This window comes from Siphateles boraxobius, unplaced genomic scaffold, assembly GCF_051911475.1.
Source record: "Siphateles boraxobius isolate OS27281-9 unplaced genomic scaffold, OSU_SipBor_1 66, whole genome shotgun sequence".
Taxonomy (NCBI): Eukaryota; Metazoa; Chordata; class Actinopteri; order Cypriniformes; family Leuciscidae; genus Siphateles; species Siphateles boraxobius.
Window position 1 is genome coordinate 33,168,075 of NW_027509193.1, and position 27,003 is coordinate 33,195,077.

The window sequence follows — 27,003 nt, forward strand, 5'->3', positions numbered from 1 at the left end:
GGCCAACCCGCTGAAGAATGGCGCGCCTCAGGTCTTCATAGACCAGGAGATTCTGGACTGGCAGTTGGTGGGCAGCTATCTGCGACTCTCCCGATAGCAGTGGGATGAGTCGCATGGGCCAGTCCGCTCGGGGCCATCCCCGGGCCTCGGCCGACCTCTCAAAAAGGTCCAGGAATGCCTCCGGGTCATCCTGGGGTCCCATCTTATTGAGAGGCAGGGGCGGGGTCGAGGCCGTAGCTGGATCGGGGACGGCCCGAATCTCCCGGTCGAGCCAGCTCCGGAACAGCTCGCGGTCTTCTTGCTGGCCTTGGAGAAGCATTTGGAACCGCTGGTCTTGCTCCTCCTTTACGGCCAGCAGGGCATGGTGTTGTTCCCTGTGAAGACCCGCGAGCAGTCTTCTTCTTCCCGGGTTTCGGCACCAGTGTAATGAAACTCAGCGTGGGTGTAGGAAGAAGAAGACAGGGTCGGCGGAATTGGGACTCGCACTTTATTTAATAACAAAAATAAAGAAAACAAAAAGGTGCGCTCGTGCGCCTTCACTGTAGTGAAACACTACAGAAATATCCAAAACACTCTTTTCTATTTGAACCAACTCAGTCCGTTTGCCAGTGTGCTCTGTTGCAGTCGCGTGCGAGTCCCAGGCCTCTCTCACTCCTCTCTCATTCCCGGCAGCTTATATGCGGTCTCCACGCCAATCACTGCAATCAGACACAGGTGTTCATCATCTGCACTTGACCCACTTACTCACCGCACAGCGGTAAGTAAATAACGTATCTCTCGTTAAACGACATTTAAATTTAAACCCAGAAGTCTGTCCCAACCACCGCCGCATTTAGTTTAATCTTAACTTTTTACTTTACTTTACTAGCTAACTCCCTCCTATTTCAGTCTATGCTCCCTGCTCTGGCTCCGTTCGTTCTTCATCTTCCTTGTGTTTTCTGGTGGACGCTCCGTTCGTTTCCATGATCATTTCTCGCGCTGGTTTCACTGCAAACTGCGCGCAGCCAATGGGCGTATGAAACGTCATCACGTAGCATTACGGCACAGTGTTCATGGGAAATGTAGGAACTGCCAGGGGATAAATGACCGAGAACAGAGCCTTATGCATCATCGGCCAAACTGGCTTGTAAGTTTTTATTAACACGCGCCAAAATGAATTTTAACCCGCATTTGGCGGGTTGGCGGGTGTTAATTTAGAACCCTGTATATATATATATATATATATACAGGTGCTTGTCATATAATTAGAATATCTTCAAAAAGTTGATTTATTTCAGTAATTTCATTCAAAAAGTGAAATTTGGATATTATATTCATTTATTACACACAGACTGATATATTTCAAGTGTCCATTCCTTTTAATTTTGATGATTATAACTGACAACTAATGAAAACTCCAAAATCAGTATCTCAGAAAATATGAATTTTGTGAAAAGGTTCAATATTGAAGACACCTGGTGCCACACTCTAATCAGCTAATTAACTCAAAACACCTGCAAAGGGCCTTTAAATAGTCTCTCAGTCTAGTTCTGTAGGCTACACAATCATGGGGAAGACTGTTGACCTGACTTCACAGCTGTCCAAAAGACGACCATTGACATCTTGCACAAGGAGGGCAAGACACAAAAGGTCATTGCTAAAGAGGCTGGCTGTTCACAGAGCTCTGTGTCCAAGCACATTAATAGAGAGGCGAAGGGAAGGAAAAGATGTGGTAGAAAAAAGTGTACAAGCAATAGGGATAACCGCACCCTGGAGAGGATTGTGAAACAAAACCCATTCAAAAATTTGGGGGAGATTCACACTTACCCCTTTTCCACCAAAAAAGAACTGGTTCGGAACTGGTGCTGTTTCAAAGTTGGTTCGGAGTTGGTTCAACTTGCGAACCTTCTCAGAACCTGTTTGTTTTTCCACTGACTAGAGCGGCCAGCCAACTGCGTTGTTACGTCACTGTGTACGTCGCTATACGTCTTAGCTAGAAATGCTTGCAAGTACAACATTACTTTGGGATTATCTCTAACTCGTGTACCAAGAAGGCTTTAAAAACAATTGAAATATGTAAGTCTTTTAATATTTTCCTTTGATATGTAATCTTTTCTGATTAGTTATGTACCCCTGTCTTGTGTCTTTTTTTTCTTTCCGTTTATTTGTTCTATATTGTGACTGTTTTCTTCTTTGCTTACATAATGTTTTCAATAAAAAATAAAATAAAAAAAAGCTAGAAACACTTGCGCCACCTTCAAGCATAACAATTACAATGGCGGACTACATCGTGTTTCTGCAAATGTTTCTCCTGGCTTTGCGGTCAGAAAAGATGTTTAGAACACATCTAACCCCGCCCCCAGCCCCCAACGTAAGCATGGCGTGGCAAAAGAACTGTTTTAGTCCAGCAAAGAGTTGGTGCCGCTTTGGAACCAGTTTTCCTGGCCGAGAACCGGTTCTTTGGCTGTCGAAACACAAAGAACTGGTTCGCGAGTAGGCACCGGCTCTGAACCGGCTCTAAAAATGCTTTGGTGGAAAAGGGGTAAAAGAGTGGCCTGCAGCTGGAGTCAGTGCTTCAAGAACCACCACGCACAGATGTATGCAAGACATAGGTTTCAGCTATCGCATTCCTTGTGTCAAGCCACCCTTGAACAAGACACAGCGTCAGAAGCATCTCGCCTGGGCTAAGGACAAAAAGGACTGGACTGCTGCTGAGTGGTCCAAAGTTATGTTCTTTGATGAAAGTAAATTGTGCATTTCCTTTGGAAATCAAGGTCCCAGAGTCTGGAGGAAGAGAGGAGAGGCACAGAATCCACGTTGCTTGAAGTCCAGTGTAAAGTTTCCACAGTCAGTGATGGTTTGGGGTGCCATGTCATCTGCTGGTGTTGGTCCACTGTATTTTCTGAGGTCCAAGGTCAACACAGCCATCTACCAGGAAGTTTTAGAGCACTTCATGCTTCCTGCTGCTGACCAACTTTATGGAGATGCAGATTTCATTTTCCAACCGGACTTGGCACCTGCACACAGTGCCAAAGCTACTAGTACCTGGTTTAAGGACCATGGTATCCCTGTTCTTAATTGGCCAGCAAACTCGCCTGACCTTAACCCTATAAAAAATCTATGGGGTATTGTGAAGAGGAAGATGCGATACGCCAGACCCAACAATGCAGAAGAGCTGAAGGCCACTATCAGAGCAACCTGGGCTCTCATAACACCTGAGCAGTGCCACAGACTGATCGACTCCATGCCACGCCGCATTGCTGCAGTAATTCAGGCAAAAGGAGCCCCAACTAAGTATTGAGTGCTGTACATGCTCATACTTTTCATGTTCATACTTTTCATTTGGCCAACATTTCTAAAAATCCCTTTTTTGTATTGGTCTTAAGTATTATTCTAATTTTCGGAGATACTGAATTTGGGATTTTCATTAGTTGTCAGTTTTAATCATCACCATTAAATGAAATAAACATTTGAAATATATCAGTCTGTGTGTAATGAATGAATATAATATCCAAATTTCATGTTTTGAATGGAATTACTGAAATAAATTAACTTTTTGATGATATTCTAATTATATGACCAGCACCTGTGTATATATATATATATATATATATATATATATATATATATATATATATATATATATATATATATATATATATTGAACAGAAGTAATTCAGGGAAGACATTTTTAAGAAACCAAATATATAGCTGCAAGCAGCAATTATCGGGGCCAAGCGCAAAGAAGACAATGCTAAAGACATGCCAACATGGCTGGGAGTGTCAGACCAACTGCAACAATGAGAAATTAAAGACATTTTAAGAGGATTTTAGGCAAAATGGCTGAAAAATCATATATACAGTGACTAAAAGTAGGATTTAATGGATTATCAATTAAATAATATTTAATTGATAATATTTAATTGGTCTTAGCCTGCACTGGAGCAGGTTAGTTTCTCAGGATAAATTGCCAGAGTAACTGAGTTTGAACTATTTTAAGTTTGCTTTATGAAACAGAATCAACCAACAATAAGTCTGCCTGACCAAAATGAGCCTGGCTTGTATTTTAATCTTGTTTTATGGAAAAGCCCTCAGGTGATATTGAGTATTTACCGATCATAAATATGATCATTAAATACTGCATCACCAACACTGCAATACTGTAGCGCTGTTGAAGCAATAAGATATCTAGTTTCCTAACCTCTACTAAACGATAGTAAATTATATCAAATAAAAAAACGAGATTATTTACTTGCAAAGTTTAAGACAATTACTTTCCACAAGCTTTAAACTCAACACCAATTCATTTCTGCCCCTGCCAACATAGTTGTGAAGTTGAAACCTTATTAAATTGAGTGTCCTTCACATATAATTTTTGTTTATTTTAAGACAATATATGTAATGCTTATTTTGTTTTACAGTAAAGTTCTAACAATTACAAGTTTTTGTTTATCATATTTAACAATAAAATTAGTGCAGTTTTTAAGTAAAAAGAAAATACTTTTTTTGTTAGTAATAATTAATGCATTAGAAAGTTACACTATATACACTTTATAATACACTGTATATTCAACAACATAAACAGTCATTAATATGTTACACAGAGATTTTATTACTTATTGCATATTTGCCTCTACAATAACATTAAATTGATTTTAATATTAACAGTGGTCTATGTACACTGCAAATGAAGCAGATGGATGTAACATTCAGTGACAAACACCACAAACAATTTATCTTGATTTATCTGAAACATTTGATACTTATACTGAAGTAAAGAGTTCCCATTCGTTTGTGAATCAATTCATCTCAGAATATCAGAAAACGAAAGAACTGACTATGTAACACCTTAACGTAAAATTACAGACCATTTTGGTGCTAAGGCTGACATCACAATGTTTCAGGTAAGACGGGTGCATGTGCGTAAATCATATTCCTCTGGGATTTGGAGGAATCTTCTCTTAGAAGTCAATGATAGATCCAGAGCTCTTCATTGCCACCATCATTTGTAGTTTCTGATGAGGGATCAAGATGAATTCAATGTTGCATGTGTCCAGCAACAGAAGACTCGTCTCCTTCTCTTGTATGTCCATCAGGTTTTACAGTGAATCTGAATCTCCACTAGAAAGACCAAGTCTCTTAATTTCCAGTGGATCTTTTACCTGTAAAGACAAAAAAATGGAATAATGAATCTATGAGATGCAAGAGATCAGGGGTTTTCAATCTTTTAAATGCCAAGAACCTCCCAAAATGATAATCTTCATGTGAGAGACCCCATCCTAAAATTTAAAAGGCATCTATACAGTTTCTTGTATAAAGACCCCATTAATCCAGTGTAAGTATTAAAATGTCTAAAATATTATTTGCAAAATATTTAGTTTCTATTAAGTTACATTATTATTATTTTTTCCAAATCATTATAGTGTGTTATGGGTGTAACGTTTCTCGGTAAAAAAAAGAAAAAAAAAAAGATTCGAACCGTACCGATGTCCACCCATGGTTCGGCACACACTTGCACTGCGGTTCATCTGAAATCTGACGACGCCTAGCAATCTATAATATGGTTTGTTGAAAATATATAAAGCAGAAAGACAGACAGAGTTAGGCTAATGTATGTTTCTGTCGATGGATACACATTGTGGCTTCCCTTAAACTTTGTTCAATGCGAGTGCTGTATGCTATAATAATGACCAGTCATTTTCAACATCATCACTGAGGTGTTGATAGTGTGCGAGAGACCTGAATTTAAATTAAACTCATTTAAGTCTTGCCAATTTAAACATTCAAAGCAAGACAGGAAAGAATACACGTGCGCGTACTGTGAGAAGATTTGTGCACTCATCCAACGCGTGCTCACGGAAAGTGCGTGTACAGAGCGCAAATATTGAGTTCTCTTTTAAGTCTTGTACTTGAACGGACAAATTCCCACAAAAATATGTCAACATGCCCGTCTTGGCGAGTATCCTAGCAAAAATAGTAGGTTATGTCTTAAAGGGTCATGAAACCCTAAACCAAATTTTCTGAGATTTTAACAGAGGTATGTGTGTTGAACACCATTGAAGACAATGTTAGGATCTGTTAGATTTAACAGTAGGGTGAAAATGGTTGAATTTTAGTTTTCCCCCGCTATTTTCGTCTTCCGGGTTTAAAATCTTCATCGCAGGCTGTGACGTGGCAGAGCACAGTGTAGTGCGTTGATGACTCATCGGTCTCTCATAATTATTAATGAGACTGAGTTTTTATATCCTATGAGTAGACACTGTCTCTTAATTATTCATGACACCACGTGGATCTTTCCACAGAAATGTCAAACTGCGATATCGCGTAGTAAAGGAGAGAGGCAATCATGGGACGCAAGTGTATATTTTCGTGGTGCAAAAGTCAAAGTGGGTTGAATATATTTCCCCGCGATGCTGCCAGGGCTGGACTCTGGCTCCGGGCGGTTGGTTGGCCATCAACCACGGACACATCTAATACGTGTGCCGCAAACATTTTACCCGAGAGAGCTTCGAGAACTGGAGAATGGTGGACTACGGCCATGTCGATGACCAATGCATTACGTCTTGCGAGTAATGCGGTACCAAGTCCTGAGGACTTTTCTATCCCTTCAGAGGTATGTGTGTGTCTAAAATGTAACCCTGGTCATTTTACTTGCCTTTTGATAAATAAGCGGTCGTTATTAACATTTTAGATATTTCGATAATATATCAATTGTGTGCTTAATGCGGGAGACTTGTGAATGTGTAGTGTTGACGTGCGGGCCGGGCGACACCGTGTGGTGCCTGTGTGTGTGTGTGTGTGTGTACGTGCTTGCGTGCAGGCAGGTGAGCCTGCGAAATGATTTGGGGTCAGAGAGAGAAGCGGTAGGATGTGTGTTTGGACGAACGACTGAAAACTCTGAAATTATTGTTCATTATTGATCGTACATTGTACAGAGGTCAAAATTATTGTACAAATACGATAATTATCGTACATCTGGCAACACTGCTGGCTGATGACAGTTCCCACTCTCCCCTGCCGTGCCACACCCACTCCCTCCCTTCTCACAGCCATCCACGCCCATTTAAGTTGCATTTTTCAAAAAGATTGTGAGCTAGACTTGAGCTGAAAGAGGGGGGGGTTTCATGACCCTTTAAGCGAATTTAAATAGTCAAGAAAGAACCCATATGTATCAGTATTTTAGATCCATGCATTGTCTTAAAGTGACAGCAGACTAATATTCCTGCTGTCTGCGTTTTTAATGTTAATCAAACAAGGAAATCACTAACTTTAACTTTAATAATAATTAATCTTTATTTAATTTATACAGTGAAGATTCTAAGCAATGTTGTTTTACATTTAAATTACTTTATTCAATTTCTGTACCTAAAAACTACTGTTAGATACCTAAATAACCGGAAGAGAACTGTTTATTTTATTTGCCCTATTGTATTTATTTGTGGTGTTGCTTGTAGTTTGATTATTTGTTCTTATTTTCTTTATTTTATTTGACAGTAGTCCTTTTTCCCCTTAACTTGTCACCAAATCGTACCGAAACCCAAAAATCGTGATAAAAACCGAACAGTTATTCATTTATTAACAGTTATTACACCCCTAGATGTTATACTGAATTTATTTACCTATTTATTTTAATATAATATTCATTATTTCTTTGTTAATTTACTTATTATGAGTAATATAGCTGCAAATGTGAGATATAGTGTATATAGTACAAATGAGAGAAGTCAGAATTACAATTTTATTCCATATAAATCTGTGACAGGAGTCAACAAAAACTTGGAAGTGCAAAAGAAAACAGTAATTTGACAAGCTTTCACCGCTTTTCAAGAATTTCTGATGGTTGAAAGTCAGCCAACAACAAAACATTTTTTTTATAATCTAGCGTTTATCTATTTTAATAAAAATTTCGAATATTTATTTGAATTACTTTATACTCTCTGTAAACATTTCCACAGACGCTCTAGCCAGGGTTGCCAGGTCTGCAAAAAAAAAAAAAAAAACTAGCCCAATGGCCAAATAAAAACAGACCCAAACAGCCCAAAACTGGCACAATGGTCAATCAAAAACAGCCCAAAACTAGCCTAATGACTCTATTCCAAAAATAAAATAAAAATCTAGTTGCGGTAAACATTTAAAAGTATCCCAATTCTGTGGTAAAACCGTAGACTTGGCAACCCTGCCTCTAGCATTCCTTAACGTTAGCTAGCATTCCTATCCCAGTTTGAAAACCCCTGCAATAGATATTGAATGGAGTTAATAAGTCTTGCAAATACCTTACAAATACCTTCAAAGCTGATTAAGTAACATTACTGTTCATTTCACATATATTCACACATTAAGTGTGTTTCAGGTGTCCAAATGCTATTTTGGAGGATTCACAGACAGCCGCAAACCAGATACTGAACCACGGTAATAACATTTTACTTAGGCTTTTCCAATCCCTAAAATCATTCAAATGGTTTTCAGGAAGTCGTATCTTAAAACAAATCATCATACCTGCTTTGTGGCTGTCAGGAGGAGCTAAACATTTTCTTTAATTTGGAGAAAAAGTATGGAAGCTTATGTGTAGCAATATTCAATTTGAAATGTAATATGCAAAATGATAATGCAATATGTAAAATGACAATGCAATATGTAAAATGGCAATGCATTTCTCTATTTAAATTTACATTTTCCATTACATTTGTGCAACGTTTGGTGCAAAATGAAAATGATAATTCAATTATATAATTTACATTTGCCATTTCATACATATGTTTTAATATGTAAATTGAATACATATTTTAACGCTTTATAAGTTGCAAAATTAAAATGAAAATGTATTCAAGAAATTATTAGATCTGTTTAAAATGTTCAAGCAAAAACTGTAGCAAAATGATATTTTAAATGTTATTTTTCTTAATTGCATTTACACTCACAGTTAAGACACTTGCGATTGCATTTTCATTAAATGTCCCGCAATGAATGTAGCAAAATTCAATGTGCAAATTGAAAATGCATTCCGAGCCGGTCACGCCCCTGCCCCGCCCCCTCCCTCCCGCTCTTGTCAATCACTGCGTGAAGTTGGCCCCGCCCCCACCCAATGCAAAACGTCGGCAAAATAGGCTCAATCGTTTTTACTTCATTTGTGCTGTTATTTTGCTTTATTGTTTGTGCTGCTTCAATTTTTTAGAGATTTAATAGATATTTAAAGAATATTTACAGGTCATTCTGAGGTCACCCAGCCCCCCACATCCTCCAAATAAAATAGTCTCGTTCGTTTGTGCCGGTTAAAGTTTTGTTTGTGCAGCTTCGGTTTTTTAAAATATTAGACCAATTATAGACGATGGCATCGAAACCCATCTGATTCCGTGATGGCCCTATATATTTATAAATATCTGCTCAATATGCTTTATAAAATAGAAAAGGGAGATGGTTAAACATCAAATGAGTCACTTTATTGAAGATTACATTCAGATATGGTGAAATAAAGAGCGGCCACATTTTCCGGTATGAATATGACCCGTCAGATTCCGCGACACATCTAGTATATTTATCAATATATCTAATCAATATGCTTAATAAAATATAAATGGGAGATGGTCGTACATCACATGAGTCACTTTATTGAACATTTATGAAGAAATAAAGAGTGGTCAAATTTTTTGGTAGCTATGAATTTGACCCATCATATTCTGTGATCTCAGAGTATTAGGCCAATGCATGTGTAAAGAAAACCTGTAGGATCTCCAACATTATTTGGTAATTATAGTTAATATTAATAAGAATAAAGTTAAGCATATGTATCAGACAATGAGGATATTTAATACAAAACGAAACAAGCATTAACAGAGTCCTGCATCAGACAACAACAGCGCAGCATAATGTTGACATCAAACGGGTGATGAGGCAGAACATTCTCCCAGACGGTCCAACAACGCACTGGTTCTATCACCTGCAGACGCCGCGTAATAATCTTCGGAAACACTACAATTTCTCTGTTCACGATCTGCCAGTAAATGTACGCTCGTACCAGCTCTGCCGCCGCCATGTTTCCTTCCAACACCTCAAAATGTTGCCGAGCCCCGCCTTGATGCAGTGATTGACAAGAGCGGGAGGGAGGGGCGTGATCGGCTCGGAATGCATTTTCAATTTGCTCATTGAATTTTTTGCTACATTCATTGCGGGACATTTAATGAAAATGCAATCGCAAAGTGTCTTAACTGTGAGTGTAAATGCAATCAAGAAAAATAACATTTAAATGCTTGAACATTTTAAACAGATCTAATAATTTCTTGAATACATTTTCATTTTAATTTTGCAACTTATAAAGCGTTAAAATATGTATTCAATTTACATATTAAAACATATGTATGAAATGGCAAATGTAAATTATATAATTGAATTATCATTTTAATTTTGCACCAAACATTGCACAAATGTAATGGAAAATGTAAATTTAAATAGAGAAATGCATTGCCATTTTACATATTGCATTGTCATTTTACATATTGCATCATCATTTTGCATATTACATTTCAAATTGAATATTGCTACACATAAGCTTCCATAAAAAAGCCCTCGTCTTTCTGTTTGTGCGCTGTCCCAGTCTGATTACTGCCCCCTCCTGGACAGAGACAGCCACTGGTTTTAACATGACCGCCCCAGGTTCCACTGTAAACGTGACTGAACTAATGGCGCTTTTCCACTGTGTGATACGGCTCGGATCGCTTTGCTTTTCCACTGCAGTTAGTACCGATTTAAAGTGGGTGGGATTATAGACTGATCGTGAAGCTGCTAGTGGGTTTGGGTCTCGTGATGCAAATTCAATGACTCTGATATTGCCAATTCTCTCTGACCAAACAGTGATCTGTAGTGTTTACACGTCACATTTTTAGTATCGGTACGGCTCGCTTGGAACCTCAACCGAGGTGGTACTATTTAATTGAGCCGTACCGTGCAGTGGAAAAGCGCAATAAAACTACCTGTAGTGGTGCTGGTCACGCCATTGACGGTTCCCTCCACATCGGTCTCGTCCTCCGCGTAGCTCATCATAAGGCCTCGTTGTCGGTCTGTCAACATCCTGGACAGGAGACAAACGGATGGATCAGTCATTTTAATGTTCAACAGTGACATAAAATATCATATGTAAGAAGTCTTACTTGGGGATTTTGATCTTGACGTGGACGTAGTGGTCACCGTAACCGTAGCCGCTGACCCGCGGTATACCTTTTCCAGAGAGCCGGATCCTCTGGTCAGTCTGGATTCCAGCTGGGATCTATGAGAACATTCACTTAGTGAATGACTGTGTTTACATGCATAAGAATATCCAGATTAGTTTTAGAATATGGTCATGTTAACGTCACCAAGATGTCCCACCGAGAGATTGACGGTCTCGTTCAGTCCTTGTGCTCTGACCGTGCCACCCAATATGGCCTGAGCCACAGAAATCCTGACGTCTGAGTGGATGTCAGCGCCGTCTCTCCTGAAGATCGGACTCTTCTGGACCTAAGAACATCGACACAGATGATTAGCATAGAGTACACATGCTGATTCAGTAATTACAGATCCGGCTAAATACAGTCTATTCAATGGAAACAGACACTTGACTATGAACCATCACTGAATTTACTTAAACTTGACTATTACGCCATCTTCTTCTATTTCTGCTGTAAAGTACAGCAGAAACAAACTTTGTTGCAATATTTTCCTGTTATCACTGTAAAGCTGCTATGAAACAATCTGTATTGTAAAAAGCGCTATATAAATAAAGGTGACTTGACTGATCAGGCAACAAAAGCGCACAACAGATCATTTAGATGGGTAAATGGCTATTTAGACACTATTATTTAGTGTCATTTTCGTAATCAGCATCAGTCAAATCAGCAAATAAGATCACTGTTCATTTTTCCCCCCCAAATCAGATAGTAAACTTGTTTGTCTCAGAAACATTAAACTCTTTTCTAATGTAATTTATCAATGTTTGGATGGAATTTACTGGTAGCACATAAAATAGTAAATTGGAGCTTCAGTTTGAATGCTGTTTAAAAAAAAATCTGCACAAACAGTGCATTTTATAATACAAGTTATCAGGAAAAACAAATAATTATCATTATTTTATTATTAATAATGATCAAAATATATAATACATATTATATTAATAAGGTTCTAATAAATATAAATAAATACATACATAATATAAACAAATATTTGTATTAATTGCATTATGCACTAGAATATTAATTAGAAATTGCATTAGCAAAACAAAACGTTTAAATGAAACATGCAGATGAATTTGAAAACATCTTATTTGGTTTGTTTCATTTTGCTTCAATGGCAGCAGCACTTATACTGATTATTTTGTTAGCAACATAGAAATAGCCCAGATTTTTCTTTTTAAATAAAAATTGGAAACGAAATTTTTTTAGAATATCAATATATATATTTTTTTTTAATTTCTGATTGTCAATGTAGACAAACTTTTGTACAAAACTGTACAGTTCAAAAAAATGCTACATAAATGCTGTTCAATGCTTGATTCTAATTGGTTAACAAATGATCTACGGTGTGCAATTAGTTCCACTTCGCTTCGCCAAATGACTTCAGTTATTTCAAAAGGTCCTTACAGCCTACAACAGCAAATGAACCAAAACCCACAAATCTTAAACCAAAACCCACAAAACTTAAACCAAAACCCACAAAACTTAAACCAAAACCCACAAAACTTAAACCAAAACCCACAAAACTTAAACCAAAACCCACAAAACTTAAACTGACCAAGGAGATTTTGCACCGGAGGAACGTTTTCATAGTTCCTATAACTTTTGGGGGAAGTATCTGCTTTTCGCAGTGTTCACACCGCAGGAACTGGGAATGATTACCAAGTATGATAAGGACTACTAGCTCTTACTTCAGAGTAGGGTCTATTCTAGCACAATAGGAACTATCAGTAACATAACGTAACGTATGGTGACTGGCTAAGTAGTTGTTGGCCAGTTCCTATAACTACCTTGTGCGAAAGCGCCGTGACATACTCACTCTGAACGTAATGAAGATCTCTTTCTTCCCCACAGGCATTCGGACCGTCTGCCCATCTTCAATTCCTGAACAACACAATAAACAAAAGCTCAAAACTGAACTCCTCCACTGAACTTCACTTCCCCAAAGACGAGCGGCTAACTCACCAGCAGGAACGGGCACCGTGACGGTTCTTCTCTGTTTGGTCTGTCCCGTTCCTCGACACGCCGTACAGGGCGATGTGATGACCGAGCCCTTCCCGCCACAGCGCCGGCAGGTGGACCGCATCACGAAAGGCCCGGTGTTCACCGTCTCCTACAAGGACAAACGCTACGTTGAGTTATTGGACATGTCTGAATGACTAGACGTGCTCGAGGGCGTCACTTACCATGCCAGTCCCGTTGCAGTTCCCGCAGTGCTGGACTTTAGATCCGGGCTCATGGCCTCGGCCGTCACAGCGCTGACACGTGCCCTCGACGCTGACCGTAATCTCCTTATTCACTCCTTTAGCAGCCTGAGCGAACGTGAGCTCCATGACATACTGTTAACAAACAGAATAGAGTGTTTATGGATTGTTACGGCCATATGAGAGCATCAACTGACAGAATCACAGAGTCCAGGCATAAAAATGGAATTTACTGTAAAGACCGGAATGTCACGGAATTCAGCCAAATTTGGAGTAACAAATCAAAATTAGAGCTGTACAATAAATAAACCAAATTCAAATTGTGATAAATCTGCAAAAAGGACTGCTATTGAAATCTGAAGTCTGCATGTTTCGTGTGTTTCTAAGTGAATGAATGGCACAGTTTGGTCTACTATACTCAAGTAGGCTAATGCTAGTGGTGTTTCCAGCGTCTCACTATAGGAACACATGAACTTTATCTGCAGAGCTGCTCGGAGAGTTAACAAAATTTAATTTCATCACTTCAGTTGGAAAACCTATTAAAACTTTTAGCATGTCATATACTCACAGAAGCTCACAGAAAGTTCCTAGAGCCATTGGCGGAAGTACCTGGATTTTGCCATGCTCGCACCGCAGGAACTAAGAACGATTTTAATTCTAGGAACTCCTTTTGGAGGAACTAATTCAGCTCCCATTTCAGAGTAGGGTCTAAATCAGTACTATAGGAGCTATCCGTGACGTAAGTGTACGCTGATTGGCCGAACACACACGAAACACCAGCACCCGCCATTTTTAAAAAGGCTGTGTAAACACACAGATTATAGCCTATATATTTACTCCAGAAACCAACTCTACGAACATGGAAAACAGTGATAGATTGACATTAGCAACACTGGATATCCACCACACGTCAATCGCTAATACCTTTTCATTACTGTCTCCTTTCTATGTATAACAGTTCTATCTAATAACGTAATAGAAAGGACTGTTAAACAGATCGTAAACTAATTGCGAGCATTGTGAGCTCAGGCTCTAGCGTTCTTAGCGCTGTCAAAATAAAGGTCCGCCGCGCTGTCAAAATTAAAGTCACACCAACAAGCGCGGCTTACGTCACTTCAGAGTTCCTACTGGCTGTGCAAATGCAATTAGACAAAAAGTATATATTAAAAAAAACTTAAAAAAAAAAACCTTACCTTGAGGGAATTATTTAAACAATATATTACTATTGCATTGTAAAATCTACTTATCAAAGTAATAACCATAAAAAAAAATTCAATCATTATGATGATATATTTTCATTATTATTTTAAAGAGAATTATAAGAGATTCTTACATTAGAGTTGTAATTTACACAGTAAAGTTCTGTTGTGCAGCACTTACTTGACAAGGAAAATAAATAGTACAAAAATGGCCAAAAAAAAGGGGGCAAAAATGTTACTTTTTCTTTTGATTGCATTTTTAAAGACTGACAAAATTGAGTTATATGAACTCATTTAGACATGCTTTTTAATGACTAAAATTGAAATAAACCATTAAAACAGAATCAGAAATCAGAACAATTTAAACCAAACAAAAATAAAAGTCCAGCTCCCGTAACATCGGCCACACAGAAAAAACAATATATCTACAGAGGAGACCATATCTGACCTCTTGTGGCTGATCAAAGATGGCATTGAAATCCCCGAAGCCTCGAGCTCCGGAAAACTCGCCGAAGATCTTGCGGAAAAGCTCCTCTGGGTCGATGCTGGCTCCTCCGCCCCAGTACTGCTGATGCCCCGCGCCGGCCTGACCCGCATCGAACCCGGCGGAGCCATACGTGTCGTACTGTTTCCTCTTCCCCTCGTCACTGAGCACCTGAGGACAAAATATCAGCCGAATGGAAACGTATTATTTCAACTGGACTCAGGTTTCAGAACAAACTTTCATAGACACACACTTCAGACCTCATAGGCTTCAGCCAGCTGCGCAAACTTCTCCTTAGCTTGAGGGTCGTCTTTGTTAGTGTCTGGATGATACTTCTTTGCCATCTGAATGGGGAAAGAATGAACCATGGTCAAAAGCCAGAAATTACACCGGGGCTTGTTGTCACACACTTTACTTCAGTGATTATTTAGTCTAAATTTACCACAGCTTTACCAAAAAAAAAAAAAAGAAGCTATTTAACATTTCCATTGTTACTTCCCAAGAAAAGAGACACCCGAATAGTTGTGACAACTAGCCCAGGTCTATAAAGAAGGCAAACTCACACTAGTCAGGTGTTTTACCTGGTAATAAGCTTTCTTAATCTCCTTCTGTGTTGAAGAGCGTGGTACTCCTAAAATCTGGTAGAAATCCTGTTTTCTTGCAGGAGAGCTTGTGTGGAACGACATCTCGCACATGAGATGAGAAGGGCCCACGGCTGTGACACACAATACTATAATTACTTATGATTCGAATTATGAGCAGCATATTTACTATGGTTTTACTACTGTAACATGCAGCAACTAAAGCATTTTTACAACAAATACCAACTTCAGGTCAGGTCCTCTTTTAGGAACCAAATGGAAACATAGATCTACCATTGTAAAACTGAGCAAAACACCACAACACATCATACTAAGAGATATTTTGAAAATGCTTTTATTAATTTCTTCGTAATAATAATAATAACGCATGAAGGCTCGTTAAGTGTCTATTAGTCCAGCTGACAGTCAGTGCTGAACTGCAAAAAGGTCAGAGAAGTTTCTGGAAACTGAGCCGAACCAGGTCTCTGATTTCACATCAGATCCAAACTCTTATTCACACATTATCGGTTAGGTAGTTGAGTTCTTGATCAATGTGATTACGTGCATGTATTGATCAGAGATCCATGTTTGCTTTCTGACGTTACATGTTGCAATTGAACGTATGTGGTTATACATCATCATGTCATTTAACATATGAAGAATTCTGAATCTATATCGATCAGCTCGGACCTGATTTTTAAACGCAGAGTTAGTAGTTTGTATGCAGTTGGATGCTCAGGCCTTCTCTCTCACCTGTCATGCCTCTCAATGTCAACGGGCTCCCGGCTACTCCAGCGACCCCGCGGCGCGTTGCCCAGATTTGCCGGCCCGACAGCGTCGAGACGCGCCTGTAGGAGTCATGCGCTACGGAGATAAAGGGTGAGCAGGCCCGTGTGTGGCTGCAGGACACGGCCACTGTGATCCAGCGTGCGGAGCTGCGAGCCGCGGAACACGCCATCTTTGCCTCTCACTGACACGAGAGCGACTGCGCATGTGCACTGCTAGCGCCACACGCATGCGCATTACTGTTAAGAGGGAGATTCTTGTTTAGCCTGGCCATTTCTTTATGGACGGTGTGTGAACTGAAATAGAGTGGACGGGCTCGTGCATTTGCTGTTTATGAAACTGAGGAAAAACATTATATTATGAGGAATTTTTATTTAAAGCATCTCAACATTAAACAAAACGCATTACATAGTGAAATACGATTTACGTATTTATACAAAATAAATATAATCTAGATAATTATTATATTATAATCTAATAAAGATAAGCTATCTATCTATCTATCTATCTATCTATCTATCTATCTATCTATCTATCTATCTATCTATCTATCTATCTATCTATCTATCTATCTATCTATCGAAATGTTCATTTATTTATTTATTTATTTATTTATTTACTGTTAAGTATGATTGAGGACATGTCACACGAGTGCAAAGCATTTGGAATGAGAAATTACTTTTATGATGTGCACAACTGACCAGATGATGTGGTTGAACAAGTAGTTTGAGGATATCAGTTCTCAGATCTGAGAAATGTACCAAAGTGACCAAGAAAACCTGTAACAGGCATTATAAACATTCCATGTCATATATTTATGGAATTTACATGCAAGTCTGACAGATTTTAATAACTGAATGGATAATTTTGCATGTGACGGCTCACACAATGAAATAATGTTTAGAAGTTGTGAAGAGTTTGACAGTTTGTGCATGTTTGACATGTAGCCTATTGCTGTGCAAATTGTAGATAATTGTACTTACTCTTTTGCACGTATGTGCCAAAGTGAACAAGATAGGCTTATTGTTCAGAGATCTGAATTTATTGTTTTAAAGAAAAAAAATTCGAGAATTGAGCCAAAGCAATTGAGAAAACAAAAAAAAGTGTCAAATATTTTTTCCAAACAGGGTAAAATTTTTCATTTTCTTTTATGGGATGATAGGGTATATGAACATTAGCCCTAACTGTTTTTTTATTTATTTATTTTTATTTTATAAATATCCTAACTATATGTTAATAGAGACAATACTGCATTTTTGAAAGCCTTCATTAAAAGCACCGACTGCGTTTTTATTTCGCAGACATGACACAATACTGCGTAATTTACTGAACCGCCCGTAATGCGAGTTTATGATTTGTAAATCAGCGTTTGAGCGACGCGTATCGCGCGCGCCAGCTCTGCGTCACAGAAACGCACTCATTCAAACGCACAGGATCACAACAGCGAGACACCCGGAAGGTTCAAACGCGCGACCAGCAGCTCAGAATGAATCGCTTTAAGACGTCCAAATATAAGAACACCACTCCGAAAATCCCCAAGAAAGATGTGAGTACAGCCTCCCTGCGCTTCAGACACAGCTGGACAGCGCGTGATCATTGAGTGTCTTGTGATTTGGGTTTCGAGCAGAAGGAGTGGTGCCGATGCACTGATGGTGTCTTAACTTCCTCTGTCCTCAACTGAAGCTTCATGCACTTTAATATGCAGGATCTTAAGGAACAGCATATGAATGTGTTGTGTATGAGTGATGATGACGCTGTCATGCTGAATATGTTATAAAGATGCATTGAATCCAGTTCGTTGAGATTGATTGAGCTTGATATCGTTTCATTCTGATCTTGATGGAATTCGTGTTTTACAAAATGCCATAAATGCGCGTTAGTGCATTCAAAGATGCGTGAAGTCAATTCACATGGCACTTAAAAATAGCTGTCATTAAGAAACGTAGGTGAATAACAATTGCAAAAAGTTAAAGATAAAAGGTTGTGCATTCAAAAGCTTTTGGTGACCAGATTTACTGTGATACAAGCACTACTAAAGCCTTCAATATTAAGTTATTGAATCAATTAATAATTAGGCCTACTTTAACAAGAGTTAAATATTCGGATTGATTTTGAGATAATTAAGACTATTAAAGCTTTTTTCCCACAATACTCTATGAAAACATTACACGTTTTTCCCCTCAAAAAAATTTCACTGCAAAAAAAAAAAAAGAATTTCCAAATGTTATTTTTTTATAATAAAATTGATAATTTCTTAGGGTAAATTTACACGACAACGATGTACTAAAAATAAAAATAAAGTTTTTCCTTCGTGTTTTTCGTGTAGGCTACAGTCGACAAAACGATCCCATTCACACGGACCCATTAACACGCTTTATTATTCATTCCAGGCCAATGTCTCTTTGTAAAGAAAAATTCACTACGGACATGACGTCACCGTTTTCACAAAATCGTGTTTTTGTAGTTTACACAGAGAAGATAACAGTATAGTTTTCTAAAGTTTGCAATTCCAGGCCCCAAAAATCTTGCTGTGTATATATGAAAAGCAAAAACGCATAAAAAATGTCAGTTAGTTGAAAACGAAGTCATGTAAAAGGCCCCAAAATGACATCAAATGAACAGATATGCTTCAACCTTGATTTGCAATAGCTTTTTTTTTTTTTTTTACAAGAATAGAATGCTTTTTTATGGAACATTGCAAATCAAATTGGTGCATTTCACTTATTAATTTATTGAATTATGTATTGATTTTAGTGTTTCAAAATAAGGTTACATTTACACGGAAAAGTTTTTCCTTTGTGTTTTTCGCATACAGACGACAACATTGTTCACACTGATCCGCGAAAATGACTGAAACGCTGTATTGTCATGCCAGGCCAGTAGATGGCGATGCCACTCTGTAAAGAAACACTACACACCTATAGATAGACAATAATACACATGCGCACGTTTTCACAAATTCATGTTTTTGTAGTTTACATGGAGACAATAATAGTATCGTTTTCGGAAACTTCCACTTTGAAACCAGTTTTCAGGCCCCCAAAACACCATTGCCGTGTAAATGAATGGCCAAAACACATAACAAGTTTTGAGTTGAAAACGGTGTAGTGTAAACGGCCCCTAATTTGTAAATTATTTGGCACGTCGGTTTGTTACCTTGCCTTTTTTCCGCCTGCTCACATCGTTTTTTGTTGAAACAGCTACAACTTGTAAAGCTGTAGATTTTTCTTCACTCTTGACCGTATTTTTAGCAACAAATAGGAGTTCCTGTTTCTTGTCGTCATATGTGGTGATGTTAAATTACAGCCCCTTCAGTGTGAATTCTTCACATTCCTGAGCTGTATATGATCACGTGTTTGTGTGTGCGTACGACACATGTAGAAGTGATGTGTGAATGTCATTACAATATCTCTAATCAAGTGCCATTTTGTCACTGTTGTGATCTCACATCTGTTGTTTACTTATCAGTCATATGATATAGCGCTGTGATTTTCATCTGGCTTTGCTTCAAGTGGCGACTCAGCACAGTGTTTAAACTGTTTATCTATGAAAAACCCTTAAAGGGATAGTTCACCCAAAAATGAAAATTCTGTCAGTATTTACTCAACCTCCTGTTGTTGTTCCAACCCCGTAAGACCTTCGTTCATCTTCGGAACACGAATTAAGATATTTTTTATTAAATCTGAGAGCTGGATCACTCCTCCATACTAGTCCATAAGGCTTCTTAAGGGATTGAAACTTGCCGGCCCCGAAAAGTTATTAAAGACATCGTTAAAATAGTCCAAGTGACTACAGTGGCTCAATCTTAAGTTTACCAAGCGACGAGAATACTTTTAGTGCGCAAGTTTCAATCCCTGAAGAAGCCTATGGAGGAGTGATCGAGCTCTCAGATTTAATAAAAAATATCTTAATTTGTGTTCCGAAGATGAACGAAGGTCTTACGAGGTTGGAACAACATGAGGGTGAGTAAATACTGAAAGAATTTACATTTTTGGGTGAACTATCCCTTTAAGGTCAAACATTTAAATGTATTGAAACTACCATATTAGGGGAATTTTGATCTCATTGAGGCGTTGAGCATGGGGAAATGTTTTCCCAAAGTCTGGGTCAGCGTGTGTATATGGCAGATACTGTTTCATTGTTGTCATTGGTGTTCTGTTCACCTCTACCTGATAGTGTTTAGGTCACATGACAGAAGGTCACACTGTTAAAGATTGACAGACGAGTTTGTGTGTTGAGGACGTTTAGCTGAGCGTCCGGATGTAAAGCGCTAAGCGATGCTGCTGTAAGTGGAAGATGAGATCAGAAAGAAATGAATACTTCTATTCAGCAAGGTTGCATTAAATTGATCAAAAATGACATTACAGACATTTATTATGTTACAGAAGGATCCTAAAACAAAATGTATCACGGTTCCCACAATAACATGAAGCAGAACAACCGTTTCAGAAATAATCAGAAATGTTTCTTGAGCAGCAAATCATCATATTAGAATGATTTCTGAAGGATCATGTGACACTGAAGACTGGATAAATGATGCTGGATATTCAGCTTTGATCACAGGAATAAATTACATTTTCTCTTTTTAGACAGTTGTCTTCTCTCTGGTCCCGGCTCACGCTGCTGGAACACGTTGATTCTCTGCGTGTTGTTTCTTGTTGACATTCTGGAAGGATTTGAAACCATACAGCTGGAGGAACTCTTCTGCATTTCCTTAAGTGCATCTGCTGCTTCTCGTGTGTGTGTGTGTGTGTGTGTGTGTGTGTGTGTGTGTGTGTGTGTGTGTGTGTGTGTGTGTGTGTGTGTGTGTGTGTGTGTGTGTGTGTGTGTGTGTGTGTGTGTGCCGTTGGCTGGAGAAAGTGCTGCGTTTCTTTCCGTTTCCTCTTTCCTGTTTGTAATGATGTCAGATGTATCAGCTGGTTTGATTCAGTGTCGTATTTTGTCAACATCTCAAGGCTTTTGCTGTGTGTTCCAGTGTTTTTTCAGTATTATTTATATACTATTATAGAATTTGTTACTATTTTAAATTAGCTGTTTTATTAAGTTAAGTTTTAGTAATTTTGTGATTTTTGTCTTTTTCATTTTTTTAAATTTCTGTTTAGTCCCAACTTATATTTATTCTATTTTGTTTAAATGCATGTGTTTTTTTTATTAATTAGAACAATCTTTCTAATATATATATATACACTCACCTAAAGGATTATAGGAACAAATCTTCAATTTCTCATTAATGCAATTATCTAATCAACCAATCACATGGCAGTTGCTTCAATGCATTTAGGGGTGTGGTCCTGGTCAAGACAATCTCCTGAACTCCAAACTGAATGTCAGAATGGGATAGAAAGGTGATTTAAGCAATTTTGAGCGCTGCATGGTTGTTGGTGCCAGACGGGCCGGTCTGAGTATTTCACAATATGCTCAGTTACTTGGATTTTCACGCACAACCATTTCTAGGGTTTACAAAGAATGGTGTGAAAAGGGAAAAACATCCAGTATGCGGCAGTCCTGTGGGCGAAAATGCCTTGTTGATGCTAGAGGTCAGAGGAGAATGGGCCGACTGATTCAAGCTGATAGAAGAGCAACTTTGACTGAAATAACCACTCGTTACAACCGAGGTATGCAGCAAAGCATTTGTGAAGCCACAACACGCACAACCTTGTGGCGGATGAGCTACAACAGCAGAAGACCCCACCGGGTACCACTCATCTCCACTACAAATAGGAAAAATAGGTTACAATTGGGAAGAGCTCACCAAAATTGGACAGTTGAAGACTGGAAAAATGTTGCCTGGTCTGATGAGTCTCGATTTCTGTTGAGACATTCAGATGGTAGAGTCAGAATTTGGCGTAAACAGAATGAGAACATGGATCCATCATGCCTGGTTACCACTGTGCAGGCTGGTGGTGGTGGTGTAATGGTGTGAGAAATGTTTTCTTGGACACTTTAGTCCCCTTAGTGCCAATTGGGCATCGTTTAAATGCCACTGCCTACCTGAGCATTGTTTCTGACCATGTCCATCCCTTTATGGCCACCATGTACCCATCCTCTGATGGCTACTTCCAGCAGGATAATGCACCATGTCACAAAGCTTGAATCATTTCAAATTGGTTTCTTGTACATGACAATTAGTTCACTGTACTAAAATGGCCCCCACAGTCACCAGAGCATCTTTGGGATGTGGTGGAACGGGAGCTTCGTGCCCTGGATGTGCGTCCCACAAATCTCCATCAACTGCAAGATGCTATCCTATCAATATGGGCCAACATTTCTAAAGAATGCTTTCAGCACCTTGTTGAATCAATGCCATGTAGAATTAAGGCAGTTCTGAAGGCGAAAGGGGGTCAAACACAGTATTAGTATGGTGTTCCTAATAATCCTTTAGGTATATATAAATTTTTTTTTTGTCATTTAAGTTACATTTGTCTGTGTTTATTTTATTTCTGATAAATAAATCAGAGATTCAGTGTTTTTTTTATTTTTATTTTGGTTAACAATAACAACACCGGTGTGTTCTTTCTTTAGCACAGCTTTCGCTTCCTCCTTTTTTAAGTCATTTCATTTCGAATATCAAGATAAAAATTGTGGCTTTTAAGTTTTGCTGCCACGATCTCATCACGACCTCATCGCAACCCAATCCGACAGCCAGTGAACCCCATTCAAATTTATGTTACACTTTGAGTCCACAAGCACAAATCTGAACGCGTGTCCAACGGGTTGAAAACGTGCCGCCCTATTGTGCGCGTGTGTTACTGTTGCAGAACTCAGTACTCAAGGAGGAAATAAAGTTTCCTTCAAATGTCTGTTATTTTTCTGGCTAGCTATTTAAACATAGCAACAGTTTAACTCTGAAGCACTGGCCTGGTTTAGTTCTGAGGACACAAACAGTTGTGACACTAAAATAAAAATATTTTCTTTGTAGATTTTTAGTGACTATTTTTATAATTTAAAAACACTTTTGCATGTCATGGTTAGGTGATGTTGGTTAATGGTCACATGATTTGCAGGTGAACATAAAATATGTAATATTTTTTAATAAGTGTTTATCTATAAACATAGTTAAACATTTGTTGTTATTTTAAATTTACTTATTTTAATTTGACAATCTGCTTTAATTTTTAGTGTTATGTTTTCATTACTTCATTTGAAAAAATACTCATTTTGTTATTATTTTATTCAGTTAGTATTATTTTAAAATTATTTATTGATTTTAATTTTAGTATTTATTTTAAAGTTAATTATTTTAATTTTACATTATGACTTTCATTTTAGTAAGGTTCTATTTTAAAATTACTATTATAAAATTATTTATTTTAATTTTACATTGCTTTTATAAAAAATACTTATTATTTTTATTTTAATATTACATTTTTATGATTTTCATTTTTTGTTTTTATTTTAAAATTAGTTATTTAAATTTTACATTATGCTTTAATTTTTAGTGTTATACTTGTATTATTTCTATTTTAACAATTGTTTTTTCACATTTTTATGATTTAAATTTTTTGTAAGTTTTGATTTAAAATTAGTTATTTAAATTTCACATAATGCTTTAATTTTTATATTTTAATTTTTTATTTTATTTTAAAAATTACTTTATTTTACATTTTTATGATTATAATTTTTTCGTTTTTAAATTACTTATTTTATATATTCAGTTTTATAATTCAGTGTTATTTACATAACAGGAGTTTGCGCACGTTGAAAAGTTTGAGAAAGCTAGCCTAGAAATCTAGACGCACCCTAGCGGCAGCAAAAATTATTTTGCAGAAAGGGTGGTCTAGCGACTCTCCATAGACTTTTGAGCTGGAAAAACCAAACTCTGGTCAGGCCAATCACATCGTGTGTAGAGTTGGTGGGCGGGCTTAACATAATGATGGCAGAGTTGTGACGTTTCCGCGGATAGTTCCACGTGATTTCCCTGCTACTTGAAAACAAAGAAGATGCTGTTGGCGAACAGCGGTCTTTCGAATCGGCTTTGGCCGCGACTCTGGATGACTTGGAGTTAAGAGAACGTCACTTAAGTCATTCTTAAAAAAGGAAGATGTGTCCGGAGTTTTGATGACCGGATACAGCAAAAGTTTAATATCAACTAGCTGGTGGGAAAACGCATGGGACTCACTCAGCCACAGCCGTCCGTTGCTCTGGTTGGTTGTAGCGCTGTCCTATTGCGTGCAGAGGGAATTTGAAAGACAACTGTTTATCCCGCCCCTCGGATTGAGGTATGCCAATTGTGAGTTCCCAGACCTAACATCTTGATAGGTCTGGCTTGCCAGGCTATGAGAAAGCCTGTCCTGTGTCGTCAAAACCCTTTCTGAAACCTTAATTTTTCTAAAAGGAGCGTGTCAGATGCTTTAGTTGTGTTGATGTAGTGTCTCAAGTGTTTCAAATATTCGCATGTCAATGTCGTATGTGTACGTCTTAATGAAGGCATGTTGATGAGACATTGATTTAACTCTGATTTAACAACATCCCTGTCTTTCTGTTCAGGGCTGGATTTCAAACGTACGAGGAGGTTCCTTCTCTTCTCAGGGCAACCACATCAAATCCAGCTGCGGTCTCGTGGCCTTCAACACGGATCAGGCTGGTACGAACCCTTGATTCTGTCTGTCTGAACATCTAATAACGTTTGCGCACTAAACAAATGCAAAAGCTGATGGCAGATCAGATTAAAACAGCAGGAGAACCAGTCCGTCTTGAGTTTGGTAAACAGTGTGTTTGAAGGTAATCTTGTGTATTCTGTCTCTGGAGGAGGTGGAATGGTCGGCCTGTCTTCTGTGAATGCCGGATCTGATGGGAAGTGGACCGTGACCCAGATTTCATGCCATGCCGGTAAGACGCAGTACTTTAGGCTCAACCAACATGCTCACGCTCGGCTCATTTGACTTAATTTGGAGGAAAAACGGATGTCTGTGAGGATGCCTGGTGTTAATAAAAGCGCTGTTTGGATGCTGTGTGAGATGCAATGTCACGGTTTACTAAAAATAAACCTATATGGCTTTGTCTTGATTCTCTTTCCGATCTTTCTGTCCCAGACCTGGTGACCGACCTGGACTTCTCTCCGTTTGATGAGTACCTGCTGGCAACCTGCTCGGCTGATGAGACCGTAAGTCATACTGAAGCACTGATGCTTTTGTGTATATTCTGAGCGAACACTGTCTGGGTGACATTTAAAGTGACCAACCACGTTTAGGGACAGGTATATATGAAATCTGATATACACTATAAAATGGTCAACCACAATATATAGTAGGCTATATAATAAAATCAACACAGTGACTATTTTTATTTCGTCAGAAGCTCATAGCTGAAAACGTATTAACATTATTGTTTCCTGGTATATTGATATAAATAAACCTAAATATAAATATAGACTTTTTGCGTATTTACTCAGACCACTTGAGAACTTAATAACTAATTATTCTTTTTTTTCACTTATTTATTTATTTTTGCATTCATTTATCTATTTTTTACATTAATTAATTTATCTATTTTTTACCTTAATTTATAAATAGGATTTTTATCAGCTGTAACGCCACACAGATGTAGAGGAGGCTGGCAGTGGCTGCTGTCACCCGGGATGGGTTTTCCTTCTCGCATTAAAAGCTGTGATTTTGAAAGCTAGGCAGAATGAAGAGACAAATACAGATGGGGCTCTTGATGAATCTGTCTGCTGATGCCTTCATATTTCTGCACAGCTGGCCTCCACCTGACATCTGCTCCAGTGTATATCAGAGTCAGTGGAGTTTAGTAGTCCCAGTACAGCACGCTCCGACTGAGACCCGCTCCGTAAGGGAATAGGGATATTTCCCATGGTATCCATGCCTTCTGCCAGAATAACATGGATACTTTTGCTTCAGTTAAACTGCTGTAAATTGGTATTAGCCACTTTTGTCCGTCTCTCTGTCCTTTGTCAGTCTGTCCTTTGTCTGTCTGTTTGTCTGTCTGTCTGTCTGTCTGTCTTTTGTCTTTCTTTTGTCTGTCTTTATTTTGTCTGTCTTTTGTCTGTCCTTTGTCTGTCTGTCTTTTGTCTGTCCGTCCTTTGTCTGTCTGTCTTTTGTCTGTGTGTCTTTTGTCTGTGTGTCTGTGTGTCTGTGTGTCTTTTGTCTGTGTGTCTGTGTCTTTTGTCTGTCTTTTGTCTGTCCTTTGTCTGTCTGTCTTATGTCTGTCCTTTGTCTGTCCTTTGTCTGTCTGTCTTTTGTCTGTCTATCTTTTGTCTGTCTGTCCTTTGTCTGTCTGTCTTTTGTCTGTGTGTCTGTCTGTCTTTTGTCCGTCTTTCTTTTGTCTGTCTGTCTGTCCTTTGTCTTTCTGTCTGTCTATCTGTGTTTTCTTTCTTTTGTCTGTCTTTTGTCTTGTGTCTGTCTGTCTGTCTGTCTTTTGTCTGTCTATCTGTCTTTTGCCTGTCTGTCTGTCTTTTGTCTGTCTGTCTGTCTGTCTTTTGTCTGTCTGTCTGTCTTTTGTTTGTCTGTCTGCCTGTCTTTTTTCATTAGTACAGACTGACAAACTGTGCACCATTAGACCATGAAATTAGTTTTAGACCGTGAATGGTGATTGATGTTGTGTTGTGTTTTGGGT

General features: G+C 38.3%; 2 protein-coding genes across 2 annotated transcripts in view; one reads left to right on the plus strand and one right to left on the minus strand.

Annotated features, from left to right (window-relative positions):
• Positions 1 to 4,571: 4,571 nt before the first annotated feature.
• On the minus strand, positions 4,572 to 16,639 carry dnaja3a (DnaJ heat shock protein family (Hsp40) member A3a). Its single transcript, XM_077213750.1, has 11 exons — positions 16,399 to 16,639; positions 15,646 to 15,779; positions 15,325 to 15,408; positions 15,029 to 15,235; positions 13,364 to 13,516; positions 13,143 to 13,290; positions 12,997 to 13,061; positions 11,338 to 11,466; positions 11,121 to 11,236; positions 10,944 to 11,041; positions 4,572 to 5,141 (listed from the first exon to the last, which is right to left on the minus strand). The coding sequence occupies exons 1-11, from the start codon at positions 16,601 to 16,603 to the stop codon at positions 5,119 to 5,121; spliced, it is 1,362 nt and encodes a 453-aa protein (XP_077069865.1). The 5' UTR covers positions 16,604 to 16,639; the 3' UTR covers positions 4,572 to 5,118.
• A 1,204-nt stretch (positions 16,640 to 17,843) lies between these two features.
• The window catches only part of coro7 (coronin 7), a 159,084-nt gene continuing 149,924 nt past the window's right edge, over positions 17,844 to 27,003 (plus strand). Inside the window, exons 1-4 of the mRNA XM_077213737.1 lie at positions 17,844 to 17,977; positions 24,919 to 25,015; positions 25,180 to 25,260; positions 25,464 to 25,534. Coding sequence (XP_077069852.1) covers positions 17,918 to 17,977; positions 24,919 to 25,015; positions 25,180 to 25,260; positions 25,464 to 25,534 — 309 coding nt within the window. The 5' untranslated portion in view covers positions 17,844 to 17,917. The remainder of the gene's footprint in view (positions 17,978 to 24,918; positions 25,016 to 25,179; positions 25,261 to 25,463; positions 25,535 to 27,003) is intronic.

What these genes read in the sequence shown, in the direction of transcription:
- dnaja3a (XM_077213750.1), bottom strand. Translation starts at nt 16,603, where the DNA reads ATGGCGTGTTCCGCGGCTCGCAGCTCCGCACGCTGGATCACAGTGGCC. An exon ending in TTAAGAAAGCTTATTACCAG is followed by an intron (nt 15,409 to 15,645) that starts GTAAAACACCTG and finishes TTCCCCATTCAG; the next exon opens with ATGGCAAAGAAGTATCATCC. An exon ending in AGCTGGCTGAAGCCTATGAG is followed by an intron (nt 15,236 to 15,324) that starts GTCTGAAGTGTG and finishes TTTTGTCCTCAG; the next exon opens with GTGCTCAGTGACGAGGGGAA.